This window comes from Haliotis rubra, unplaced genomic scaffold (genome assembly GCF_003918875.1).
Source record: "Haliotis rubra isolate DU_JTF1 unplaced genomic scaffold, ASM391887v1 Scf116, whole genome shotgun sequence".
NCBI lineage: Eukaryota > Metazoa > Mollusca > Gastropoda > Lepetellida > Haliotidae > Haliotis > Haliotis rubra.
In genome coordinates, this window is record NW_025765070.1 from 530,246 (window position 1) to 541,575 (window position 11,330).

An 11,330-nucleotide genomic window follows, 5' to 3' on the forward strand; every position below is an offset into this window, starting at 1 on the left:
GGGTAATTTAATGTGCTATATATGCCCTTGTGGCTGGCTTGTATCAAGGAAATATATTATCCAAGAATTATGTCTCAACACTTAACACTGAGCATCTTAGCGCCACTGAGCATCTGAAAGGTGGACATTAGGCGCTCTACAAAGTTATTATTATTATTATTAAATACATGTTAAATAAAATAACAAGTTCACATTATAAATTAAATATAAATCTGATTTTGCAGATGCACTGAATAAGTACCTAGTCTCCTCAATAAATCTGAGGCCCCACCATAATATGGAAAATATGATATATGCGTCATGATATATGTTTGAGAAAACATAATATTCCACAGGTCTGTGTCGTACAAGTGAGATCTTTGGCGTATCAGAGTTCATTATTGGGAATCTGGCCTTCATTGAGGACCGAACCTTCCAGTCACTGAGTGTTACAGCACACAAGTGGATTCCTATCACTGAGGTACCACTGACAGTTTCATGGTAGATATAGGTCACTTTGGTACCACTGACAGCCTTTATTGTAGATATAGGTCACTGAGGTACCACTGACAGCGCCATGGTAGACATAGGTCACTGAGGTACCACTGACAGTTTCATGATAGATGTAGGTCACTTTGGTACCACTGACAGCCTTTATTGTAGATATAGGTCACTGAGGTACCATTGAAAGCTCCATGGTAGAAATAGGTCACTTTGGTACCACTGACAGCCTTTATTGTAGATATAGGTCACTGAGGTACCACTGACAGCCTTTATTGTAGATATAGGTCACTGAGGTACCACTGACAGTTTCATGGTAGATATAGGTCACTGAGGTACCACTGACAGCTCCATGGTAGATATAGGTCACTGAGGTACCACTGACAGCCTTTATTGTAGATATAGGTCTCTGAGGTACCACTGACAGCTCCATGGTAGAAATAGGTCACTTTGGTACCACTGACAGTTTCATGGTAGATATAGGTCACTGAGGTACCACCAAGAGCTCCATGGTAGATATAGGTCACTGAGGTACCACTGACAGCCTTTATTGTAGATATAGGTCACTGAGGTACCACTGACAGCCTTTATTGTAGATATAGGTCTCTGAGGTACCACTGACAGCTCCTTGGTAGATATAGGTCACTTTGGTACCACTGACAGCCTTTATTGTAGATATAAGTCACTGAGGTACCACTGACAGTTCCATGGTAGATGTAGGTCACTTTGGTACCACTGGCAGTCTTTATTGTAGATATAGGTCACTGAGGTACCACTGACAGTTTCATGGTAGATATAGGTCACTGAGGTACCACTGACTGCCTATATTGTAGATATAGGTCACTGAGGTACCAAGGACTGCTCTAAGGTAGATGTGGCATGTCACTCACTGTTCCATGGTAGATGTATCAGACCCAGGTCACAGTTACTTCTTAGACAGGTTTTAAACAGTGTTGAAAACTTTGTCCATGTGCAGTGTCTTGTTACAGGTGCCTGACCACAGATTGCAGGAGTTTATGCAGGTTAAAAAAAGGGATGGGTACACACTAGTTGGTGCAGAGCAGACAGCTAACAGTGTGTGTCTCACTCAGTACAAGTTCCCCCAAAAGACTTTACTGCTCCTTGGGTAGGTAACTTTCCAGGTTTACCCTCTGCACACAAGACCAACAGTTACTAGTTCACTACATGTGTAGTATGTTGCTCAGTTAGTTGTCAGTTTGTTGATGAGAATAGTATATTTGGTATTCAATAAACCTTCTGTTTGGCAGGAATGAGAAAGAGGGCATCCCAGTCAACTTGATCCAACTGCTGGATGCCTGTGTAACAGGGCATCATCCGCAACAGGAGTGGGGGCTGTTGTTGGTGTCATCCGCAGATGGAGGCAGCCACAGCAACCTTTTAGCAACATCCACGTAAGTGGGCAATGTCCACGCGGAGTTGGGAATCGCTGGTGTGGGCAGATGGAGGCAGCCACAGCATCCTTTTAGCAACATGGAGGCAGCCACAATGTCCTTTTAGCAACATTACAGCATGGAGGTCATTACATATGAAGCTCCAACAATGTCCACGGAGTTGGGAATCGCTGGTGGGGAGTACCCCGCAGCAGATGGAGGCAGCCACAGCATCCTTTTAGCAACATTACAGATAGAGTCAAACAATGTCCACGTGAGTTGGGCAGCACGCTACCGCTGGTGTGGAGGCAGCCATGCGCCACCTTTAGCAACATTACATATGCAGCAGATGGAGGCAGCCACAGCCTCCTTTTTAGCAACATTACAGATAGAGTCGAACAATGTCCACGTGAGTGGGGAATCGTTGGTGTGGGAGTACGCCCGGCAGCAGATGGAGGCAGCCACAGCAACCTTTTAGCAACATTACAGATAGAGTCGAACAATATCCACGTGAGTGGGGCATCGTTGGTGTGGGAGTACGCCCGGCCGCAGATGGAGGCAGCCACAGCAACCTTTTAGCAGCATTACATATGAAGTCAAACAATGTCCACGTGAGTTGGGCGTTGCTGGTGTGGGAGTACGCCCGGCCGCAGATGGAGGCAGCCACAGCAACCTTATAGCAACATTACAGATAGAGTTGAACAGCGTCCATGTGAGTTGGGCATTGCTGGTGTGGGAGTATTTAGACAACAGTCTTAGCGATGGTATTGTTTTTGTACAGTCACATTAAAACCTGCATCAATATGGAAGGAATATGACTTTCTTCAGTTATTTATGGTTATCCAAGCTCTTGGATGCAAAACACCAACATTTCAAGTGAATCTGTCCTATTAACTGAGCAATGTAATTCATCTCCTATCAAAGATGACCGCCCCTGTGGTGTAGTGGTTAGAGCGTCCACCCGGAGAGCGGAATGTCGCGGGTTCGATCCCCGACCGCGTCATACCAAAAGACGTTAAAATATGGTACTTGCTGGTGCCTGCCTGGCGCCCGGCATTAATGGGTACAACAAGGACTGGTTGGCTCAGAGTCAGTATAATGTGTCTGAGTGGGGTATTCATGCTTCACTGCGGCATGGTATCTCAGTGGGCTAGCACTATAAAACCAGCTTAAGTCTGGGCTAGTACAAGCAGCCACACATACACATACACGCATGCATGCACGTCGTAGTATGAGCGAAATATTCTCGAACACGACGTAAAACCCAATTTCACCTCACCTCACCTCACCTATCAATAATGAGGAAGTAAAAATGTCTCCTCAACTCCAAAAACATGTTAATTGGGTAAGCCATATGAGTCTGCAAAGACTGCACAAACAGCAGATACTAGTACAACATGAGTTAACAAAACATGGTGTATATACATGTTTACCACACTTTGACCAATAGTCACCTGACATACACAGCATGAGCACAATAAGTTTATATAAATAATAATAATATATATATAGGTTTATATAGCGCCAATATCCAGATGAGTCCTGCTCAAAGTCGCTTTGGTATGAGTCACTCGAACAGTAATATGATTTGAAAAAGAATGTTTTTAACTTTCTCTTAACTGTACAGATTTCCTCTGCACTTTTAATGCCCAATGGGATGTTGTTCCAAAGCATAGGGCCTGTTTCCAAATGGAAAGCAATGAACCTGTTTCCAAATGTCTTTGTCGTCATACGAGGCACAACTATTATCTGGGCACTACTAGAACGTAGGGAACGGGACGGTTGATGGAACTTGATCAATTCGTTGATGTACGATGGGCAAATACCGTGAACAGCTTTGTATACAAGCACAATAATCTTAAATTCTATATGTTTGATTATTGGGAGCCAATGCAGCTGCATAAGAACTGGAGTTATGTGCTCATATTTGCCAGTTCGGGAGATACTACATTTTGTACCCACTGTAACTGCAATTCGGTGTTTTGGTAACCCAACCAAGAGAGCATTGCAATAATCCAGACGGGATAACATGTATGCCTGGATGAGTGATGCAGGCACACGTGTGTTTATATACTATACCTGCTTATTAGAGCAATGTTCCTGATCTGGAAGCATGTTTGTTTGCAGATTTGACTGATATGGTCTTCAAGTGAGTCCTGAATTACTCCCAGATTGCGAGCCTTTTTACTTGATTCTGTCATACTGTCACCAATTTTGAAAGCAGGCAGTTAGAGTTTGCTCTGTCTTTCGTCATTAAGCTTCAAAAAGTTGATAGCCATCCATTCACGGATATCAGAAACACATTGAGATATCACAGCAAAGGAGAATTTAACTGATGGTTTACTTTTTGGTCTAAAAGATATGTACAATTGGGTGTCATCTGCATACAGATGGAGTTGCAGATTATAATTTCGCATGGCATCCTCAAGAGGTGAAGGGTACCTTGTGAACAGGATCGGACCAAGGAATGATCCCTGTGGAACTCTGAAGAGCAGTTAGCACACATGATCCTTGTTCCTCTTCAAACCCAGCTGGGTTTGTACAGACGGGTCAAGCATGCCCCACTGACCTGTGTTAGATGCTTGGCGAGGGAAGTCAACATCTGTCATTCGAACACTGCAACTTCCCACAGCAGTAAAGTTAGATCTTCCAGGTGACCGCACTGGAATCGTGGTTAGTTGAATATTCAGAATATGGCCGTCAGTGTTAGAAAGTATATGTATGTAAACCAGCCAGAGTTGGGCAGTTAGAGTTAAGAACTGAAGTCTTGATGTCAAGAAATCCAAGAACTAAACTTTGTGGACCTAAGCTAGACTATATATCAAAATATTGTGCCCAGTTTTACTTGGTTCGTATCGAACTCAGTTCTCTGCTGTGCAAATTCAAAGATGGCCTATCATATAGAACGGGGTGTTCTGTGCTTTGTGGAATAGAAGCTATTGTCTAGATAATGAAATCTTGACCACTCATATTGATTTATTTCATTAGAAGCAATGTGTGCAGTTTGAATTCGTCAGTTCCAACAAGTCACCGACCATGAATATTCCATACATTTTCCTGTCATATACTACTCAAAGTTTCTCAAGGTTCACCACTTTGATAGGTAATATGTCAAATTGACCACAGCTGTTGCAATATCCAGAGGCAATATTCCATGAAGGCACATCTAATGAAGAGAACTTGAGTGCGTGCCACACTGCCAACAAGCAGCATGGAAGCAATAATTAGTGCGATCCAATTTAGAGTATTTAACCTGAAACGAAAGAAAGAAATCACAAATTTACTGTTAAAAACGACTAGGCAGAGCGTACGTGCTCCACGTAATGCGATCGCAGTCTGGTACCGTATTCTCATACGTTCCTGGATGGTTGCCAGGGGAAGATAATCCACTCTTCGGTATGTTCATTGCCGAGTTCCAGTGGAGTTGTCGGGAAGACGTGTTGCGCTTTGCAAAATGAACAATTTACTAAATACGGATTTCCTTCGTGTGGTATGCTGGAAACTAAACGTAAATCTCTTAATAATTTGATAAAATAGTTCTGGAAACAAATACAGGGAACTATATAGTTCAAAAAGTGTACATGGTATTCTCAAAGTCTGTTGCTATCATTTCTATCAATAGCCTAGTTTTAATGTAACTAGCTATGGTGCGTCCTATTGCGACACGGTATGTAATTGCGTTGTAGGTTCTGTATTAGTCACACCTCGACCAGCTATCAAACGATTCCTTTGTACTATATACATCGTATGCTGACGATATCGAACACAATCTGACCTCAACTCGAGTGTGTCCGAATAGCATCGTCGTTTTCACACAGCAGGGGCCATGGCATACTTCCGAGTACCCCCATAGCAAGTGACAAGCAGGCTTTCGGTTCCATCTATCTGTTTATTCTTAACGTCTTTAAACCAATAAGGTTTAGATCTGGTGACGGGCTGGCCACACCATGCGGATAGTGATCTCCTGTTTTTCTGCAAAGTAGCCATCAACGATCCTTTGACGTTGTGGTCGTACTTTATTGTCCATGGGCATGAAATCCGGATTGCATACGGTCTCATATACACTTCCAGATTGCCAATCCTTAGCACACAGTGTCACCTGCCATCTCCTCTGGACATGGCAATGGGCTCCTCCTGATCCAGTCATCTCATCCACGACTGAGCCCCCTCCAACTACATCCCGAAATCGTTTTCCTTGTCTATGCCACACCAGGGCATGAAGACTGCGAAGTTTGGGAGTAGGCCACCGTCACTACTGTGAGGTAGAACCACCTCTTTTGGCCCGACATACACTCAATTTTTGAGGCATGCTTCAAATGAGTCGACCAATGTCATCTTATCTCGATTCATCAATAAAAAGTGCAGGAGCCCACTATTGGTCTGTCCGATTGGTCAGAAATGAGTGCACCGCGAGTAGTGCATTGGTGCTGTCCCGACAGTAATGACTCATTACTCTGCCAAGAACAACCTGGACCGCAGTCTTTCTGTCTTTCTGATACCACGACTTACCATTATGGACCCAATTTGTCCGGGTGTACGACATTAACCTCCATAAAACACAATGTCATCTTAAAAAATCTCGATTCCTTCAGCCATGGAGGTCGAGAGTAAACCACATTAGCCCAACGTCGATACACTCAGTACCAGAGACACCACTGGGCAATATATCCCCTACTTGTATTACACAGTATAGTTTGCTGATGTGGCATTAGCATGTAGTTTCCACATCCAAGATCTATTGGTATACTTTAAAACTCGAGTAAAGTTCGATGTGTAACAAAGTCGTCACAACTTACAGTTATAAATAAATACACTATGTAATAAACATTATGATGTGGATACGGTTGAAAGCATACTTGAATAAGGGAGCACAAGGGATCGTTCACTATCAAGACAGGACAGCTGCGGACTGATAGGAGTTCATCTATTCTCGTTGCAATGTAATATATATTGTGTTCGTTTATTACTTGCCTCAGACTACGTACACCAATTGTACGTGTTCCACATAGAATGTATGTCCATGCGTGTGTATATGCGTAGGACTAATTATTTCACTGATTTGAAAGAAAAAAAGAAACGTTGAAATATTGGCATCCGCTAGACTCTACCAGATAAACATTATTCAAAGCCAGAGTTTCACCTAACAGATGGACCCGTGCGTGAACGTGGTGTTACACCGCTGTATAGTGTAATTTAGAACAATAATCAGAATACGCTCAAGGGATCTGAAATGACCCCATGAGCCATGATAATAAAATCACAAAATAAACGCCGATGTAAAGCGTGCGTAAAATCCCCATGTGCCTGTCTGACGATCTCTGGTGCAGTCAGACTGTCGGCTGTGTGGAGTCTGACTTCTTTCTTCTGTCAGCTGCAGATTATCTGAAACCCCTTACATCCTGCGTCAAATTACACAGTCACAGTGTTCTGTGGGTAGCATGTTTCACATTATACGGTGTTCTGTGCGTAGCATGCGTCACATTACACAGGGTTCTGTAGGTAGCATGTTTCACATTACACAGTATTCTGTAGGTAGCATGTTTCACATTACACAGTATTCTGTAGGTAGCATGTTTCACATTACACAGTATTCTGTAGGTAGCATGTTTCACATTACACAGGGTTCTGTAGGTAGCATGTTTCACATTACACAGGGTTCTGTAGGTAGCATGTTTCACATTACACAGTGTTCTGTAGGTAGCATGTTTCACATTACACAGTATTCTGTGGATAAAATATGTCACATTACACAGTATTCTGTGGGAAGAATGTGTCACATTATGCAGTATTCTGTGAGTAGACTGTGTCACATTACGTATGTGAAGAATGTGTCACATTACACAGTATTCTGTAGGAAGAACGTGTCACATCACACAGTATTCTGTGGGTAGCAAATGTCACATTACACGGTGTTCTGTGGATAGCAAATGTCACATTACGCAGTGTTCTGTGGGAAGAACGTGTCACATTACACAGTATTCTGTGGGTAGCAAATGTCACATTACACGGTATTCTATGGGAAGCATGTGTCAAATTACGCAGTATTCTGTGCGTAGCATGCGTCACATTACACAGTGTTCTGTGCGTAGCATGTGTAACATTACACAGTGTTCTGTGGGTAGCAAATGTCACATTACACGGTGTTCTATGGGAAGCATGTGTCAAATTACGCAGTATTCTGTGCGTAGCATGCGTCACATTACACAGTGTTCTGTGCGTAGCATGTGTCACATTACACAGTATTCTGTGGGTAGCAAATGTCACATTACACGGTGCTCTATGGGAAGCATGTGTCAAATTACGCAGTATTCTGTGCGTAGCATGCGTCACATTACACAGTGTTCTGTGGATAAAATGCGTCACATTACACAGTATTCTGTGCGTAGCAAATGTCACATTACACGGTGTTCTGTGGGAAGCATGTGCCAAATTACGCAGTGTTCTGTGGATAGCAAATGTCACATTACACAGTGTTCTATGGGAAGCATGTGTCATATTACACAGTAATCTATGCGTAGCAAATGTCACATTACATGATGTTCTATGGGAAGCATGTATCACATTACACAGTAATCTATGCGTAGCAAATGTCACATTACACGGTGTTCTATGGGAAGCAAATGTCACATTACACAGTGTACTATGGGAAGCATGTGTCACATTACACAGTAATCTATGCGTAGCAAATGTCACATTACACGGTGTTCTATGGGAAGCATGTGTCACATTACACAGTAATCTATGCGTAGCAAATGTCACATTACATGGTGTTCTATGGGAAGCATGTGTCATATTACACAGTAATCTATGCGTAGCAAATGTCACATTACATGATGTTCTATGGGAAGCATGTATCACATTACACAGTAATCTATGCGTAGCAAATGTCACATTACATGGTGTTCTATGGGAAGCATGTATCACATTACACAGTGTTCTATGGGAAGCATGTGTCAGATTACACAGTGTTCTATGGGAAGCATGTGTCACATTACACAGTAATCTATGCGTAGCAAATGTGTCACATTACACGGTGTTCTATGGGAAGCATGTGTCACATTACACAGTAATCTATGCGTAGCAAATGACACATTACACAGTGTTCTATAAGAAGCATGTATCACATTACACGGTGTTCTATGGGAAGCATGTGTCACATTACGTAGTGTTCTGTGGGTAGCATGTGTCACTTTACGCAGTGTTCCGTGTGAAGGATGTGTCACATTACACAATATTCTTTGGGGAGCATGTGTCGCATTACACAGTGTTCTCTGGGTTGGGTAGCATGTGTCACGTTGCACAGTGTTCTGTGTGAAGCATGCGTCACATTGCACAGTGTTCTGTGGGTAGCAAATGTCACATTACATGGTGTTCTGTAGAAAGAATGTGTCACATTACACGGTGTTCTGTGTGAAGGATGTGTCACATTGCACAGTGTTCTATGGGTAGCAAATATCACATTACGCTGTGTTCTGTGGGAAGAGTGTGTCACATTACACGGTGTTCTGTGGGAAGAATGTGTCACATTACACGGTTTTCTGTGGGGAGAATGTGTCACATTACACGGTGTTCTGTGTGAAGGATGTGTCACATTGCACAGTCTTCTATGGGTAGCAAATATCACATTACGCTGTGTTCTGTGGGAAGAGTGTTTCACATTACACAGTGTTCTTTGGGAAGAATGTGTCACATTACACGGTGTTCTGTAGGTAGCATGTGTCACATTACGGAGTGTTCTGTAGGTAGCATGTGTCACGTTACACAGTGTTCTATGGGTAAGCATGCGTCACATTGCAGAGTGTTCTGGTGATAGTAAACAGTGTTCTCTGTGAAGGATGTGTCACATTGCACAGTGTTCTGTGGGTAGCAAATGTCACTTACGCGGTGTTCTGTGGGAAGAATGTGTCACATTACATGGTTTTCTGGGTGAAGGATGTGTCACATTACACTGTGTTCTGTGGTTAGAATGTGTCACATTAAACGGTTTTCTGTGGGAAGAATGTGTCACAATACACGGTGTTCTGTGTGAAGGATGTGTCGCATTATACAGTGTTCTCTGTGAAGGATGTGTCACATTGCACAGTGTTCTGTGGGGAGCAAATGTCACATAAGCGGTGTTCTGTGTGAAGGATGTGTCACGTTGCACAGTGTTTTGTGGGAAGAATGTGTCACATTACACAGTAGTCTGTGGGAAGAATGTGTCACATTACACGGTGTTCTGTGGGAAGGATGTGTCACATTACACAGTATTCTGTGGGAAGAATGTGTCACATTACACTGTTTTCTATGCGTAGCATGCGTCACATTACACAGTGTTCTGTGGATAGCAAATGTCACATTACGCGGTGTTCTGTGGGAAGAATGTGTCACATTACACGTTGTTCTGTGGGAAGAATGTGTCACATTACACAGTTTTCTGTGGGAAGAATGTTTCACATTGCACAGTGTTCTGTGGGTAGCAAATGTCACATTACACGGTGTTCTATGGGAAGCAAATATCACATTACGCTGTGTTCTGTGGGAAGGGTGTGTCACATTACACGGTGTTCTGTGTGAAGGATGTGTCACGTTGCACAGTGTTCTGTGGGTAGCAAATGTCACATTACACGGTGTTTTGTGTGAAGGATATGTCACATTGCGTAGTGTCTTGTGGGAAGAATGTGTTGCATTACACAGTGTTCTGTGTGAAGGATGTTTCACATTGCACAGTGTTCTGTGGGTAGCAAATGTCACATTACACGGTGTTCTATGGGAAGCAAATATCACATTACGCTGTGTTCTGTGGGAAGGATGTGTCACATTTCGCAGTGTTCTGTGGGAAGAATGTGTCACATTACACGGTGTTCTGTAGGAAGAATGTGTCACATTACACGGTGTTATGTGGGAAGGATGTGTCACATTACACGGTGTTCTGTAGGAAGAATGTGTCACATTACACGGTTGTTCTGTGGGTAATAATGATAATGATAATAAACATTTTCACCAAGTCTGCCCAGAGTCGGTCATTTGTGGAGAAACCACTGCATCGTGTTTACATGCAGTATGTGGAACAGAATAGCAATCCGACCTACTCCTTCACCTGGATGATGTCGGCTTGTCTTGAACGTTGTTTTACTGCCCTTGTCAGTGGAGGCCTTCCTTGGCACAAACAGCATACCTTAAGGATATGATGGCTCGCTGCTTCTACTACCGTCTCCGCCATGCCGAGATCCATCCATGGTACGACCCTGAACATGTCCAGGGCGTCATGGAAAATGATGCTTTTAAACTTTGGAATGAGCCTACATACGGCCTCAGAAGAATTCCAGCCAACAAACCTGATCTTGTCCTTTTTGATAAAGCTAATAAATTTATTTATATCATTGAATTTTCTGTCCCTTTTGACAGCAATGTGATTGGCAAGATTCAGGAAAAGCATTCTAAATATGCGGACCTTGCCTTGAAATGTCTCGCTTGCAT

General features: G+C 42.9%; 1 protein-coding gene across 2 annotated transcripts in view; it reads left to right on the top strand.

Annotated features, from left to right (window-relative positions):
• Positions 1–2,680, top strand: part of LOC124256098 (probable methyltransferase TARBP1) — a 163,452-nt gene extending 160,772 nt beyond the window's left edge. The window contains exons 24-27 of one of the 2 annotated variants that reach the window (XM_046690049.1): positions 336–460; positions 1,470–1,606; positions 1,749–1,819; positions 2,266–2,680. In XM_046690049.1, coding sequence (XP_046546005.1) covers positions 336–460; positions 1,470–1,606; positions 1,749–1,819; positions 2,266–2,450 — 518 coding nt within the window. In that variant the 3' untranslated portion in view covers positions 2,451–2,680. The remainder of the gene's footprint in view (positions 1–335; positions 461–1,469; positions 1,607–1,748; positions 1,820–2,265) is intronic. The other variant, XM_046690041.1, reaches the window with a different exon arrangement.
• The last annotated feature ends 8,650 nt before the right edge of the window (positions 2,681–11,330 follow it).